The sequence below is a fragment of the Corythoichthys intestinalis genome, chromosome 20 (assembly GCF_030265065.1).
Source record: "Corythoichthys intestinalis isolate RoL2023-P3 chromosome 20, ASM3026506v1, whole genome shotgun sequence".
NCBI classification, from domain to species: Eukaryota; Metazoa; Chordata; class Actinopteri; order Syngnathiformes; family Syngnathidae; genus Corythoichthys; species Corythoichthys intestinalis.
In genome coordinates this window covers 28,713,495-28,731,577 of record NC_080414.1, presented here as the reverse complement: position 1 = coordinate 28,731,577, position 18,083 = coordinate 28,713,495, and the positions used below count along the sequence as shown (strand labels likewise).

General features: G+C 39.5%; 1 protein-coding gene across 4 annotated transcripts in view; it reads left to right on the top strand.

Annotated features, from left to right (window-relative positions):
• adarb2 (adenosine deaminase RNA specific B2 (inactive)) overlaps positions 1–18,083 on the top strand; it is a 615,589-nt gene that overhangs the window by 576,617 nt on the left and 20,889 nt on the right. For all 4 annotated transcript variants that reach the window (XM_057823819.1, XM_057823822.1, XM_057823821.1 and 1 more), the window contains one exon: positions 2,301–2,482. In XM_057823819.1, coding sequence (XP_057679802.1) covers positions 2,301–2,482 — 182 coding nt within the window. The remainder of the gene's footprint in view (positions 1–2,300; positions 2,483–18,083) is intronic.

Here is an 18,083-nt window from a genome sequence, read left to right as displayed (position 1 = left end):
AATACATATATTACCCCCCAATTTGGCCAAATTTCAAAATTGTCCGATATGCATGTATGATACATCATTGGAAAGCTTGAAATTTCACATTTCTGGGGGATGAAAAGTTTTGAACAGGAGGGCATTTAAAAAAAAAAAAAATTTAAACAGCAAAACTATCTGGAGGTGAGAGCACGCGAGAGCACTGTATTACAGACGCCATGACTGTAACGAGATATTATCGTGTACTTACCTTGTTTTGATCCAAAAAAATCCATGTAGCATGTATCACCGAGTGTCAAGACACAGCTGTGAATGGCCACAGCTGGATTTTGGGGGGATTTTATTGGTGTAACATGGTAATAAAACAAGGGTCACGATGCAGAAATTGCAGACATCAAGGAGTGGTCAAGATTTTCTTTTCCATAAATATATATATATATATATATATATATATATATATATATACACACCCTTTTAAACATTTTTTTCCCATTTTTCTTTGTCTGGATCGATTATTTACAGTGTTGTTAATAACGGCGTTACAATATAACGGCGTTACTAACGGCTTTATTTTTTTCAGTAGTGAGTAATCTAATTAATTACTTTTCTCATCTTGGCAACGCCGTTACCGTTACTGAGGTGGGAAAGGCGTGCGTTACTATGCGTTACTAAGTTGGTTGAATAAAAAAAGTCAGAGAGACGGACTCACGGAGACGAGAGAGCAGAGCAGGAGTGGGGAAGACGCCGTTGCAAACGCGATGCTAGGTGGCTCCAATAATACCTGACTGTAGCCTACAAACTACGCCCACATGATACGGTAGATATCACATATTATAGAACTAGATGCAAATGACAGACACGGCTGCATTGGCAACATGTTTTAAGGACTACATGCGTTAGTAAACAGCCGCCATCTTAAAGCAGTAGACCTCTCAGGAAGGCTCTGTTGTAGAGATCCTTCCTAGCAAACCTACTTTTTTTTTTTTTTTTTTTAATCTAAAATGGTCCTAAATCGGCAACATCTTGACTTAAATCTATCTTTAAATGATGAAACAGTTTTAAAACTTACACATGTTGAAAGTAGACAGAAGGGAACTAATGCAATAGCGGGAGCAATTTTAACAACTTTAAATGTTGATTCCCAACTTTAAATGACTTCGACACATACTGTAGCAAAGGTTACTATCTAGTTATCGCAATACCCTTGTGTCTAGTTAAGTGGAGGGTAAAGAATTGGGCTTAGGGCCAATTGTCCCAAAAACCCTTTAAACTTCACATTCTGTGACCTTTTTTTTTTTTTTTTTTGAGAAACATTATCACTAGTTACTTTGCCAAGTAACTAATCACTCTTAAATTCAGGTAACTGAGTTACTAACGCAATTACTTTTTGGGAGAAGTAATTTGTAACTGTAATTAATTACTTTTTTTAAAGTAAAATTAACAACACTGATTATTTATCATTTAACATAGACAAATTAAAAATAGTTCGGGGGCTTAATGCACCATTAATCTGCTATGGCAGCATATAGACATATTGTTCTATCAAGCACAACAGTTCTTTTGGCTTAAAATACAGCAGGTTATTTTAAAGAGGAATTCAAGAGCAGAAACTGCTTTTTCAGTCTTGTCTGTGTTTTCCGCCATGTATATATATTTTTAGGAGTGTTGAAAAATCCGCTGAGCAAAAGCCCTCTGCAGGGCTAGTAATAACTATAAACATAATAATTTTCCATCACTGAATGAGCATCTGCTTGTTAAATTGAGGATTCCAGCAGTTGGTGTTCCGAAGCTGGGCCGCCTGGCTACCTTATCAGGCGTCAGTGAAGCAGGCAGGATGCAGCCCCGCCGACACAGGTGGATCTCCCTTAACAAACTCGCAGTGATCGACCTCCCGCTCGGTGATGGACGCAGGCCTGCCTGCGATGTTGTGCAGTGCATTAACCCCATTGGCACTGACAAATGCGCGCATGCTAATGTGTTGTTGCGGTAATGAATGCTGATGCACTGACCTGTGGCAGTGTTGTTGTTGTCGGCGCTGCTGATGGTTTGTGTCTCTAACCAGGAGAAAATGGTGTGTTTGTGTTTATTGACAGTCCAGCAGATGTTGTTCATCACGTCCCACATCAAGATAACGATCAAATTGTCTCTACCTGTCATTGAGGCTCTCAAATTGGGCCCTCTTGTTCTCCCTTCCTCATTTTTCTTACTTTAACTACCCCCCCTGACTTTTGCTGTCCCTCTACCAGCGCTCCACACCATCAACCTCACCATGTCATCAACATAAAATGCTCCTTATTGTTTCCTTTCTCTGTGTGCAGGTGGAATATTCTTGGCCTGCAGGGCGCGTTGCTGAGCCACTTAATAGAGCCTGTGTACCTTCATAGCGTGACCGTAGGCAGCCTACGCCACACAGGTCATCTTGGCAGAGTCCTCAACACACGGCAGGAACGACTGGGGCCCCTCCCCGCCGCGTACAGACGCAACCAGCCGCTGCTCAGTGGTAAAAACGCACAAAGACATGCACAATAGGGATTGGTCTAAGTGGTTCTAAGATTTTTTTTTTATTATTTTGGTGAAGAGAGGGATGAGGCAAAATATTACTGTATTTTCGCGAACAAGGGGTGTACCATATTAAAAGGCTCAGGCTCATTTTCGAGTGATATTTTAGTATTTAACACACACACAAGTCGCACCGCATTATTGGGCGCATGAAAACATATGCTAGCATGCGTGTAGGCTTGCCACCCGTCCCTTGAAATACGTAATCGTTCCGTAATTGGGAATTAAAAGTTGTTATTTAAGTTAAGTTATTTCACAATTGTCCCATGGGTCGACCCCGCGCGGCCCGCGGCTCTTGCGTGGCGGGCAGCGGTGCGCCCAGCCCATGGACGTCTGTCACACACAAACACCTGCGCTCATGAGTGACCACTGAGCCAACAATAACGAACAAAAAGGGCAGGAAATATTAAGGACAGCAAGATAGTTATCTGCCTGCCCGCTGCTGTCTGCCCTGCACTGTGCGCCACTTCCGGGTTCGTTACCTAGTTACCTCGCTCTCTCTGCTCAGTGCACCGCCCCGCGCGTTTTCAAAACTAACATGTCTCTTCAACATTAGAAGTTCAGGACACCCCACGTCATCCTCAAAAGGGGAAATGTCTCCAAAAAATAGACTTGAGTGGCTCGATAGAGTCACTGATGATGATTATAACGCGAACTGCAAGGCAGGCAGGAAAGTTTTAGCAGTGTCTCATGGAAGTGTAAAACAGCATGCTGCAGGGGACCTCCACAAACAGAATATAAGATCCCAGAAGAGCCTTCGTCACAATTCTTTGTACCTGAAACATCCCCTGAGCTTGATTTGGTATGTTATTATGCTCTTGCATATGTATAACATATAGGCTATATTTATATTTACCTTCATACATCTTGCATTCATAGGAGCATAGCTAGGCTATTTCAGTTGCTACTATGGTTGATTATTTTTAGGAATGTTGATTTTTTTTTTTTTTTTTTTTTTTTTTTTTTTGGAAACATGCATTTATTATCAATCAATATGAAATGAATTTATTTACCCATAAAGAACATGTTATTTTGCTATGCTAACTAATGCTACTCATTTGGAATTATTCCTAATTGATTAACAGCAAATAAACACTGAATAAATAGTCCTACTGCAAATATATGCTATCTATTGATTGATTAATAGTGAATTTGACATCATCCCACTCCTACCCTTTAAATTACTGCAGCTGAGGTGACACAGGTATACCACACAGTAAAACATAGCCAGCCAGAGCAACAATAGTGCTGACTGTGGACACAGGCTCAATCAGAAGATTTTTATGTGATTCCAAAATGATAGAGAAAAGGACTTTGGGGAGAACAAGCAAGAGGCGCTGTTGAAACAAGTTCTGGGTCCAAAGGCAGTGGGTGATGTGCTTAAGATCTTAACGTCACCCATCCCATTTTCCATACTGACCGATGCCTCGAATAAATTGAGCAGGAAGATGTTCCCCTTGCTGTCCAGTACTTCAGTCCAGAGTCTGGGCTCACCAACAAAATGCTGGACTTCATAGAGAATGCAGACGAGTCAGCTGCTGGAAGTATCCTGCTATCCTGGAACATTCCCTTAAGAAATTGTGCTTGTCAATGCATCACGTGACCGGATTCAGTGCCGACAACCATGCCCACAAAGTGCACAATACAGTTTTCTCATCTAAAAATACATACATTTCTATGCATTTTAGGAGTTTTGGGGATGCCCCTTTTTTCGCCCGTGAGGCTTTGGGCTTTCTATTTCTGAAAGGTGGCAACCCTACATGCGTGCTAGTGTGCGCGCTAGCATGCACACTAGCGTTTGTTTTTTTGTTTTTTTTTTGTTTTTTTTTTGTTTTTTTTTGTTTTTAGAAAGGCAGTGGGAGCAAAACTATAATAATTATAATAAAATTAAAAAATAAATATATAAAAATATATAATAATTAAAGTACTCACATGAATCTTAATCAATCCGCAAATCCATCAAAGTCCTCATCTTCTGTATCTGAATTGAGCAGCTGTGCAAGGTACAGTGGCATAGAGATGTCAGGAGAAATGCAAAGTCCAAACACTTTGCAAATAGAAAAAAGCATGAACGCAAACTGCCACAACACGATCCCCAATTACCAAAGCGCGATTGCAAATTGGCAAAAGCACGAACCCCAATTGCCACAACACGACAGCAAATGGCTTACAGCACAACAGCAAATGGCTCGCAGCACGACGGCAAGAGGATGACCCGGAAGTCAGCTAGGTTTTGTAGATACAGTATTATGCTTTTATTGAGATATTAATTTCGAATGGGGACGTCACTCGTTTAGCTCCCCGCGGGTAATGGAGCGTACCAACTCTTTCAATAACAAAGGGGTGTATGAACAACTAGCACTATGCTAACCTAAACGAATGGCAACGCTTCGGGACCATTTTGGAGTAAATGAGGGGCTTAGAGTGACGTCATCACTCGAAATTAACATCTCAAGCCCCCCAATTTACTTCAAAATGGACCCGAATTTTTTTGTGTTATGATCGTGCCAGTTGTTGGGACACCCCTCTGTTATTGATCGATTTGGTACGCTCCCTTAGCCGCGGGAGCTAAGCTAAGGAACAGCTGCGAGTGACGTCCCCACTCGAAATGAATAAAAGAATTGTAAATATCTCTAAAAGCAGCACAAACAAAACTTTTACAGCGCAAATGATGGACATCATTTTTATATAAATTTGCGTCTGATGGGGCGGCCACTTCATGGAGGTCTGTAGAGATGTTCACAAAGTGTCATCCTTATTTTTTTTTTTTTTTTTTTGACTTCTGGATCATCCTCTTGCTGTCGTGTTGCGGGATTTCGCTGTTGTGTTGGGTGATTTTGCTGTTGTGCTGCGAGCCTTTTGCATTCATGCTGCGGGGTTTGTGCTTTTGTCAATTTGCAATCTAGCTTTAGGAATTGGGGATCGTGTTGTGGCAATTTGCATTTGTGCTTTTTTTCTATTTGCAAAGTGTTTGGAGTTTGCATTTTGCCAGACACCTCTCAGCCACCGTAGCAAGGTCCCCATCAAACACTACAGGTTCCCTCTCATCGTTGTCAGAGTTAGTCTCCTTGCCGTGCATCTCCTCCTCAGAAATGATGCCGGCTTTGGCGAAAGCACAGACAACAGTGCAAGGAGACGCCTTAGCCCAAGCATCCACAATCCATTCGCAACTTGTTGCGTAACTCGCTTGGCGATACTTCCCAGTCTTCGTAAAGCTGTGTTCGCCATTCTTACCCCATTGCTCCCACGCTGCTCGCAACTTGACTTTGAACGCCTGGTTACACAGACGCCCAGTGGTTGGAATGACTTGTTTTTTTCTCAGTGGGTGTGAGATACAGTACATATGGAAAAAATAAGGACAACCTATGGAAGCTTGTGTGATTTCTAACATATTTGGTCATATGGATATTTAATATCAATTTTTTAAAAAAATCTTGAGAGATTCAAGTAATAGAATTAAACAATTGAAACTGAAAAAATATTTTTTTATAACTTTCTGTAAAATTAAATTTTAAATAAATGGAATTTCTGGTTAGAAATAAATTAGGACACCCCCACATTCAATCCCACTTAAAATGGATAAAATTACAAACAGGTGTATCACATCAGGTGCACATGATTAGAACATCATTACGCAGTGTTTTTGAAGGAGGCTTGCCTTATTTAAACCTCACATTTAGTTTGGTGTGCCCTTGACTGTTGAAGTGAGAGAAAACACCATGGTGAGATCAAAGGAGCTGTCTGATGCCTTCAGAAAGAAGACTGTAGGCTCTTATGAGTCTGGTAAGGGATTTCAAAATATCTCTACAGAATATAAAATCAGCCATTCCACTATCCGGAAAACAGTCTACAAGCGGAGGACATTCAAAACAACTGCCAAGATGCCTCGGTCCTGTCTCTAAGTTCACGCCGAGAGCAGACTGCAAGATGCTAAAAGAAGTCTCCAAAAACCCTAAAATGTCATCACGGGACCTACAGCAAGCTCTTGCTACTGTTGATGTGAAAGTGCATGCCTCTACAATCAGAAAGGGACTTCACAGGTTTAACGTTCATGGGAGGTGTGCAAGGAGGAAACCTTTGCTCTCCAAGAAGAACAGGAAAGCCAGAATGAAGTTTGCAAGAGGGAATGTAGACTAAGACCATGAAGACTTCTGGAATAATGTTCCTTGGACAGTTGAATTTAAAATTTTGTTATTTGGACACCGGAACAGAGGACATGTTTGGCATAAACCCAATACAGCATTCCAGGAAAAGAACCTCATACCAACTGTGAAGCACAGAGGTGGAAGTGTCATGGTTTGGGGATGCTTTGCTGCAGCGGGACCTGGCCAGCTCACCATCATAGAATCCACCATGAATTCTATCGTGTATCATAGGGTGCTTGAGGAACATGTGAGATCATCTATGGAAAAAATCAAAGCTGAAGCGAAACTGGACCCTGCAACATGACAATGACCCAAAACATACCAGTAAATCCACCAAGGACTGGCTGAAATGGAAAGTCCTGGAATGGCCGAGTCAAAGCCCAGATCTTAATCCCATTGAGATGCTGTGGGGTGACTCAAAATGGGCTGAACATGCAAGAAACCCCTCAAACATCTCACAGCTGAAAGTATTCTGCGTTGAGGAGTGGGGCAAACTTTCTTCAGACCAATGTCAAAGACTGGTAAATAGCTACAAAAAGCGTCTCGCTGAAGTTATTTCAGCCAAAGGGGGAAACATTAGGTATTAGGTGGTAGGTTGTCCTAACTTTTTCCTCAGTTAGAATATGCATTTTTGTAGATATATTTGGTTTAATGAGTAAAACAATGTTCATTTATGTGATTTACTTACATTTAAAACACTTCCTTTTCCAGAGATAAAGAAAAACAAGATCAGACATTGATTGATATGTGAATAGACCCTACTCACATGACGTCACAACCACGCCTCCGCACCATATTGTCTGTCAACTCATCGTGTTGACGCATTACCGCTACGTAAATTCCTCCTATTATGGCGTGATTTTCTGCTCGTTAACATTAATAATCAAAATGGTGAAGGCGTGTGTAGCGGTTGGTTGCAATAACAGAGAAGATAGACGGAGAGACTTGAAGTTCTACCTTATTCCGAGAGACCCGGAGAGGAGAGCGAGATGCACTGCTGCAATTCGACGAGAAAACTGGGCTCCAAACGATTACCACAGATTATGTAGTAGTCATTTTATATCTGGTAAGATGCATTTAATATATATTTAGAGGGTTTTGCGCTGACAACCACAATTAAGATCATTGCGAGGCTAATCACCGACAACATACAGTTTCAAATTCAAGTGCTTATTTCTTCCACCATCATTACATTTTGAATAATATTTAGCTAGTACCAAGTGAAAGAAGCTGGCCTCGTCTACGGATCATCAGTTAAACAGGTGTGTCCAAACCTTTTGCAAAGGGGGCCAGATTTGGTGTGGTAAAAATGTGGGGGGCTACCTTTGCTGATTTACATAAAACAAGATATTTAAACAAATTTTAGCAAGCCCTTCTGTGTGTCACATTTGCTTTATTATTATTTTTAATTCATAATTTCAACAGTCTCGTCTTTGTGGCGTTCTCTTTCGACACTCGGGCTCTTGCGAAATACTGCTGCTGTGAAATTAAACTAGCTTCAAGTTGCTATAATTTCTCGCTGCGTATCTTCCCTGTAATGTTGTCGTACATGTCAGCGTGTCTTGTTCAGTAATATCATTATCGCGTCACATCGAACTCTTTGAAAACAGCGACTGTCTCTTTGCAAATGAGGCAGACACAGTTGTTGCGTGTTTTATTGAAGAAATAGTCCAATATCCACCTATCCTTGAAGCGTCGGCCATCGCAGTCAACTTTTTTTATTGATTGTCGCCATTTTAGAAAATTGGAAGTAAAGGGTCACACGGGGTAATGTTGCTTAGAGTGCTGCTCTTAACGTTTTTCAAACTTTCGTGAGAATAGGCTGATTTTGTGTGGACAAGATAGTTGTAGATATCAGGGTACCAGATGTCAGGCAGAGAGGGCGAAGACAGCGGGTCGAAAAATATCGATTTAGGCATCAAATATGGATCTGGCGAATGGATAGACTAAAGCTTTTCCACATAACGCCTTTTATGCAACGCATCCAATGAGTTTACAGCGTCTGAAAGCACCGGGGCTTCCATGAATTGCACTATAAATTGCACGACAAATTGAAACCATTGAGAATACGGATAAACAATGACGGACAATATGGCGGCTGGATACAGCGACACGTCATTCTGTGACGTTGGTGAGTAGGGTCTATACGTCTTAATAAAGAACTGAAAATTTAATGGGGTATCCTAATTTTTTCACATGACTGTATATGCCTACTGCAAGATAAGCAGAACCCTATCCATAAATATTCCATAAAATAACAAGATTAAATACTAAAAAAAAATTCAAGTATAAAAAAACAATACCCAATAACATAACTGTGGGTAAAAAGACTGATTCTTGCCTTTAATTTGACAACTAGTGTCTGTTTGAGAATGCTACCGTTGAAATTCCATGGCCTGTCACCATTATCGTTGTCTTGTTGTGTTTACCAGAGAGTGCAGTGATGCAGGGAATGATACGTCCTCCTAGCCAATTGTCATCGCGTTTCCAACGGCGTCCCCACCCCCTTCATTCCCCCTCCTGCTCTGCTCTCTCCAGGCAGAAAACGGCTAATGTGTGACAAAATCAACTGTCGACAACTCGTCCTTCATTCAACCAAATTGTAGTAACGTGCCCTTTCACATCCTCAGTAACGATAAATGTGTTGCAAAGATGGGAAAAGTAATTAATTAGATTACTCACTAAAAAAAATAAATAAATAACGCTTTTAGAAACGCTGTTATACTCTAACGCCGTTATTGACAACTCTGAATTTATAGAATTTTCATTTTCCCACTGCTACATGCATTAAATATTTATAAACTTATTAAAATATTGTTTATAAAGTATTTTTGGCATCTGTTCACACTCTGTCATGTAATAGTAATCTTTCAAACAAAGATCTTCACATGCAAAATTATCCATTTAGGAAACACAGAGTAGGTGGTGCAAGTGGTTTATTTGCCTATCATCTAGTTCAATGGAAAACAGAGATGTAAAACAAAAGTAAATGAAAACTGCATATTTCAATGTCAAAATATCAAATAAAAAGATTTAATTCTGTCTGAAGTAGCTTTGACAGAAGTCTACAGCCGACTGTGGGCTGTTGAAGAATATTTGTGTTTTGTGCACAATTTTTAATCTGTCCTTTGAAAATAAGTTCATTCAAATTCATTACAGAGGCTGTGTTTGCTTCACCTTGGAAAGTAGCTCAATTTACAAAAAAAATACTGTACAACTTGATGAAGCCTTTTTCACCTTCAGGCAAATAAGCAGTAATGTTTGCTTAATTTAAACGAGAGTGCATTTCTAAACCGTCTTCTCATTAACTGCAGTGTATCACAAAAGTGAGTACACCCCTCACATTTCTGCAGATATTTAAGTATATCTTTTCATGGGACAACACTGACAAAATAACACTTTGACACACTGCAAAGTAGTCTGTGTGCAGCTTATATAATAGTTAATTTATTTTCAACTCAAAATATAGCCATGATATCTAAACCCCTGGCAACAAAAGTTAGTACACCCCTTAGAAACTACCTACATCCCTAAATGTCCAAATTGAGTACAGCTTGTCATTTTCCCTCCAAAATGTCATGTGACTCGTTACAGGAGTGCTGTCAGCATTGCTGCAGAGATTGAAGAGGTAGGGGGTCAGCCTGTTAGTGCTCAGACCAGACGCTGCACTCTACATCAAATTGGTGTGCATGGCTGTCACCCCAGGAGGAAGCCTCTTCTGAAGACGTTACACAAGAAAGCCGGCAAACAGTTTGCTGAAGACATGTCAACAAAGCACACGGATTCCTAGAACCATGTCCTATCCTCTGATGAGACGAAGATTAATTTGTTTGGTTCCGATGGTCTCAAGCATGTGTGGTGGCGACCAGGTGAGGAGTACAAAGATAGGTGTGTCATGCCTACAGTCAAGCATGGTGGTGGGAATGTCATGGTCTGGGACTGCATGAGTGCTGCAGATGTTGGAGAGTTACATTCCATTGAGGGAAACATGTACTGTGAAATACTGCAGCAGAGCATGATCCCCTCCCTCCAGAAACAGGGTCGCAGGGCAGTGTTCCAGCATGACAATGACCCCCAAACACCTCCAAGATAACCACTGCTTTACTGAAGAGGCTGAGGGTAAAGGTGATTGACTGGCCAAGCATGTCTCCAGACTTGAACCCAATAGAACATATTTGGGGGATCCTCAAGCGGAAGGCGGCAATGCACAAAGTCTCAAATATCCAGCAGCTCCGCAACGTCGTCATGGAGGAGTGGAAGAGCATTCCAAAGGCAACCTGTGAAGCTTTGGTCAACTCCATGCCCAGGAGAGTAAAGGCAGTTCTGGATAATAGCGATGGCCACTAGAGTAGGGCGGTAAACCGAAAATTTGCCGGTACCGAAATTCTTCACGATGACCGACGTAATTTTGACCATGTCGGTAAATTCGGTAATTTAATAAAACAAGAAAATATAGTCTTTTCATCCCGCTTTGACGCTGTGTTGTTCGGCTATGTTCATTCCCCTTTAAGAAAGCAGTCAGTGTGCTTACGTATGGAGTCACGTGGTTATCAGGAAGCCAAACAAACAGAAGCCCGGTAGGCTAACGCTTGCGGCTAACACTACAAGCAAACGTGATGGAGTGTGGCTTAAGGAAGTTTCGCCAAACTTTCATCCGACATTAAGTAGACTCTTGGTGGCATCCAGACGGGCTTTCACCCGCTCTCCTCCCTTGTTCTCACGATTTCCAGAGAGGGTGCTTTCAGTGCTTTCTACTGGTAGCCAGGCCACAGCTACAATGACATATTGATTTTGCCAATGACATTGTTCAAGCCATACAAGCTGTTATAAATGTTCGTACTTGAATTCTTATTGTTTATAATATTTTAATACACTTAATGTTTAGTCTGGATGTACAATTGTTAAATAAAATTGAAAGCTGGTAAATAAATCAACGAGAAACAGTTAATCTGTATTTTATGCATTGATTCAGATTTTCAAATTATATAATAGTCCGCTTGGGCGAATTTATCGTCACTTATCGTTATCGAGGTAAACCTGCTCAATTTACTGTGATACGTGCTAAAGGCCATATCGCCCAGCCCTACTGGCCACACAAAATATTGACAGTTAACATGTTGTATGTTAATATTGACAACTTTCACTAAGGGGTGTACTCACTTTTGTTGCCAGGGGTTTAAATATTAATGGCTATATTTTGAGTTATTTTGAGGGGAAAATAAATCAACTCTATTATATAAGCTGCAGACAGACTACTTTTCAGTGTGTCAAAGTGTCATCTTGTCAGCGTGTCCCATGAAAAGATATACTTAAATATCTGCAGAAATGCGAGGGGTGTACTCACTTTTGTGATACACTGTATATACCTGTAGCTTGGTAATTGTTGCATGTCTTGCTATGGGCTACATTTATGAATTTTCATCTATTTAGTCCATTCAAAATTGTGAATGAATCTTTGCTTTCGATTCTTTCTTTCCTAAAATGCCGCCACATTTTACAATCAAGATGAAGGATCTTTCTTTTGACTCTAGTGTTGCGTTAGGCATTCCAAACCTGTCATCTTTGTGCCAAATGGACTATAGCAGTAGTGCATGCAAACATCACACACGCAGACACATAAACTCATCAAACCGTCCAACCCTACATTGTCATTGTGGCAGCGAGACAAGCAAATCTGCTTGCTAGGGTCCATTGAGACCAGACAATTTTGTTTGTAGTACAGCTGAATGCTGGAAAAGGATCTGAATTACACTGAGCTTGTAGATACTACATCAGCCATCACTTCCAATCTAGGCTACTCCCTCAGCAGTTTACGAATGTGATGTAGGGCAAGTCTTTGTACAGATGTTATTGATAAAAATCTGCTCACAATAATAAATGCTCTTTCTGTAAGCAACAGTTTTTTCATAGTTTTCCTCATAGTTCACTGCTGTCAGTGTTATTTTTGGCAGCCGTTTCATTTCCATCTTACTCTTGTGTTTTGGACAATAATACTTATATAGTCTTCGTCATATTTTAGTCATCTCAAAATGTGTCTAGTTTTTGTTCTGACTAATAAGTATTTTCGGCCAAAAGACTAAGACGAAAATTAAAATGGCTTCCAAAAACAACACTGCATAACAATTTTTTTTTTTTTTTTGTACAAGAAATTAGTACATTTAATCTTAAAAAAAGCTTTGAAACGTCAGAAATTTTCCTGATTCAAGAATAGATATTGTTCAAAACATAATTTGAAACCATTTTTTTCTTAATTTAGATAAAAAATGACCAATTTTTAGATGTATGGGCTTAATAAGAACAGAGTAAGATTTACACCAAGTAAATGGAAAAATCTCACGCATTAATGTGTTAAATAGTCTTTAACACTCAAAACAAGATGGAGAAAATTATTTGAATAGATTTAAGAAAAATAATCTGATTAAGATGTTATAAATGTGCAGTGTATAGTGGAGGCAAAGGGCCATCACACATCTAAAGATATCGATCACACGATGTACTTTTATTGTTTAGATGTTATTTTGAAAATTTGCTTTCAAAAATGTTTTAGACAATATCTATTCTACAAATAACTCATTTGCTCCCAAAAACGTATAAATACATTCTATTTTTAATTGTTCCAGTGTCCCAAAGACGTATTTATACGTCTTTTATGGGTTTTTTTTTCTTTTCTTTTTTTTTCTGGGTTCTGATTCAATTTAGCTCCAAAGCACAAAGCTGAAAATCCATTTTAAAGTAATAAAACTGGCCACTGGGGGGCAGTAGCGCATTTGGTAAGACCCGCAACCCGATTCAACTGCAACGAACGGCCAAGCCGCACGGCTGGGCCGCCGGCGGAAAATGACCGAATGGATGCCAGGCAGCGGACGACCAAGCAGAACGACTGGGACCACTAGTGCAGCGGACAATGCCTTTGAGTCCTTGCTGCTCGCGAGCAGAGCCCGCAGAGACTCAAAAAATTCATCTTTATGAGACAGGCGCCGATGAGGGTAAATAGTTACTTTGCTATCAAAAGCTCTATTTGTCGTGTTGTTTTATTTTGTAAAAGGAAAACATTATTCAGATGTTTGGGATGTTACTAAAGCAAAAAATAGCTGTGTTAAAGTCAAAGTTATGTTTGAAATGTATTCTTTTACAAAAAGCTCATTTTCTCAGTTTTTTCATCAGAAATTGGAAAATTGCTCAAACTAAGCTATTTTCTAATCCATGTCTAAAGAATGGAAAAAGATATGAACTAACTTTTTTTCTGCTGAAAGAAGAGAGTCTAATCTTTCTTTTGGTGGCTTCCATTTTTATATAGCAATAGAACAGAATTTTCATTGTGCCTTGCAAAATCGGTCAAAATCCAGTAAAACGGCCGGGAGCGAAGGGCCTTGCTCCGGTGAAAATGGCTGGGAGTGAATGAGTTAAGAACATTTCTGACAAAAAAAAAAAACTTTTTTAAAGATTAAATATACTAATTTATTGCTTAAAATAAGTCCGCGAAGCTTATTTTCAGCTAGCTATTTTTCTTATTTGAAGAAATCTAAGTGAGTAAAATTTACTTGAAGCGCTGGAAGATAATTTCACTTATTTCTAGTAGATTTACACAGCAAACAAGGGAATTGAACTAGTTTTAAGGAGGTGTGTTTTTGCAGTGTATGAAATATAGTCCGCTACTGAGAAGTCATAAATTTTAATGCATTACATACTCTTACACCTAGATTTTTTTTTTTTTTCTTTACACTGTTTATTTTTCCCATGACTGCGCATATGAGACAAAAAGCTCTAAAAGTAATCTCTGATATGAATCCACTTCTCTGTGTGTTTTGTACAGTCACGCGTCTCATAACTAAACACACTAATTCTTGCCTCTTTCAAGTCTGGTGAGCGTCCTCTCTCCCAGACCGAAACACCGATCAAGTCTTCCATCAGAGGAAGAAAAATGAAATTGGCTATTACAGACAGAGAGGAGTGCAGTCCATTGAAGGGATCCAATGAGCCGTGAATGGTGAGAGAGAAAGGGGGGGTAAAAGCAAGATGGATAGAGCGCCTCTTTTGTACAAAGGAGTACGTCGGTAAAAGAGAGAGGAGACGGGTAATAAGACACAGTGAGGATTGTTGCTGTGGCAGGCAGTTGATTTTCAGTTCCAAAAGCAACTGTGAGTATGTCGGTATGATGGGGAGATGATCTGCAGGCGTGTATTATGTCAAGGTTTCGCTGAGGTATAGTGGAGGCAAAGGGAAATGGACCCAAGCTGGAAATGTTTATTTACGACACAAAGGCAAACAATGGTGCCGTACTGCCACAGGAGCAGACAAGGAAGGCATAAACATGGGAAACAACAAAGCTTAGACCAAGCACAATGCACAATCAAATTGCGAAAACACAAAAACAGAAATAAGCTGCTCCAGTGGCAAAACAATTGCCTTTTAAAGAGCCTCAAATCGGAAGAAAAACACAGATCATCACATGTTGGATGGAACATACAGTAGTCAGAGGTGGGTAGAGTAGCCAAAGATTTTACTCAAGTAAGAGTAGTAAAATAGTCATCCAAAAATGTACTCAAGTACAAGTAAAAAAGTATCCAGTGAAAAGAATACTTAAGTAATGAGTAACATTTTGAGTAACTGCTTATTTTTGTTCGATTTTTTTCCCCAAACAATTGTATTTGTTTTCTCTCAGCACAAACATATCTATATGAACTGCTGTTATGATGATAATGTACAATTACCTATTACGTAACCACATTAAGCCAAAGGAAAAAAAAAATAGAGAAAAAAAAGAGCCAAAGAGCATGAGTTCTCTGCCCTCTAGTGGAGAAAATATTTTCTAGTTTGAATAGTGAATACTGTAGTTCCTACGTAGTTACTATTATGAAATTAAAAAGATCATATCCCTGGTTTTCCGTGGTCAGTCGGTACCAAATAAAGCTGGGAGAGAGTTTTAAATCCGCACTTTCGATTCATGTTGAGGGCAGCGCTCTATGTCAAATACGTCATTTGTTACGGTGCTTTAAAGATGAGTGATTCAACATGCTTGTGTGATCATAGAACAGCGTCTGATTGGTGTAATGGAGTCATGTGATTATTTTTGCAATGTCTCATTGCTGAAATTAGTAGTGCTACTCTTGGCAATAGCATTGCTAGCAAGAAAAAATAATGAATCTAATATGTAGAATAAAGAGGAAAATCTGTTTTTTTCTTCACAAATTACTCAAGTAAAAGTAAAAAGTATGGCTTAGTAAAACTACTCTTAGAAGTACATTTTTCTCAAAAAGTTACTTAAGTAAATTTAACGGCGTACATGTAATGGGTTACTACTACCCACCTCTTAGTACAGTGATATATAGTGGCTTGGAAAAAGTTTATCAAAAAGTTTTGCAGGAAAACCTGAGGCCGTCTGCCAGACAGTTGAAGCTAAAAAGAGGATGGACGCTGCAACAAGATAATGATGCAAAACACAGAAGTAAATCTACTTCAGAATAGTTTCAGAAGAGCAAAATACACGTTCTGGAGTGGCCAAGTCAAAGTCCAGACTTGAACCCCATTGAGACGCTGTGGCATGACCTAAAGAGAGCGATTCATCCCAGACATCCCAGGAATCCGACTGAACTACAGCAGTTGTGTAGAGAGGAATGGGCCAAGATTAGTCCTGATCGATGTGCCAGACTCATCAGCAGCTACAGAAAGTGTCTGTTTGAAGTTATTTCTGCCAAAGGGGGGGCACAAAATATTAAATGTGATTGCTCACCTACTGTACTCATTTTTCCCCCTTCTGTCATTGTTTGCATACTATTCTCATTAAAATAGGAACGTATAAATGTTTGGACGGTTTTAGTTAAAGCAGACGCTGTTTTTTTCATCTGTGTGATTTTGACAAAGATCAGATCACATTTGATGATGATTTTATGCAGATATGTGAGAAATTCCAAAAGGTTCAGATACTTTTTCATACCACTGTACATATGTATATACTGTATATACATATATTCACTATTTTGCACTGTTGGTCTAGATTATATAACCTGTTTTGACCATAGTATGTGTAAAGGCGAAAAACGCTGATGACCATACCTGTTGTTTGTATTGAATTGTTAAATATATAACTATTGTCTTATTTTTTTCTATTGAATATTTATCCTAACAAGTTGAATAAATATTATCAAGCTTCAAAACGGTTCGACATGCATGTTTGGTTGTCAAATAGACATCAATATTATTTTGACAAAATATTTAATACTTTTTTTTTTTTTTTTTAACAATTTATTCTTTACTCTATCCTTAGTTTCTTACATTGTGCACAACTCTGATTTTATGTTCATTGTGCAATAATGTAATTCTAACATGTTTTTTTTACATGTTTAGATGCATTTTTATGCATTATAAAAGATTTATGTCTGAATTCCGGGGGGCTCAGAACCGATTAGGGCATTAAAGGAGAAATGTGAACTAAGGTTGGCCAACCATGTTTTTGAATAATATCAATGGCTAAACAATTATAAGCATATTTTCATTATTTTTTTTAACGCAACCCTTCCAGATTCTTTGTTTAATCCATAGCAACGCCCTTGACAACGAAAATGCTTTTCTTCGGAAATCTTCGGAAATTACGTCACACCGGGAAGTGCGAGGGAAGTCCGCCATAGAACAGTATTGTTTGTTGCATTGCTTCTCGGTAAGATGCCACGGCGATGTGTGGCGATGTTTTGTTCTCACTCAAACGAAAAGTTATATGAGTGGCCAAAGGATAGCAGGGCACGTAAATGGACATCTTTCGTTCGCACGAAGAGAATGAATTTCACGCCATCATCGAGTAGGGTTCTCTGCTGCAAACACTTCGAAGATACCTGCTTCCTTAACCGGTCTGCTTATGATCAAGTATTTGCCAAAAAGTAAGTGTGATTTTTGGATAGATGACTGATGACTTTGTCAAAGCAGGGCTGCCAATTGTTGTGGAATGTACAGTAGAAGCTAGCGACGTTAGCCGAAAGCCAACTCGTGGCAATAGTCGTGGCATAGTTGTTGTTGTGTTCGCTAGTGTTACGTCCCAAGGACGGCTCGCGAAGGGCGTAACATAAAACGAGCCACACAATTTCACAAGTGGCACAAATGTATTTACACAACAATCAAACTCGCAATGAATATGTACAAAATGTGGATGAAGCGCAGCTTCAGGGTAAGCCCAGGCCAAAACAACAACAAAAAAGGAATCTACACTTGAACCCCACCCGCTAACTAAACCCTGATCATGAAAAAGAACAAAGAAAAGACAGCCACTAACCTAGCTTCTTACGCTAAACAAAACAGGAGAAAACGGGTTGAACAGAAATGGCGACTTACACCTATTTCTTCAGTGCTCTTATTTACAGTGGTGAACAAAAACGATCCAATAACGAATAAACACAAAAGACCTCACCG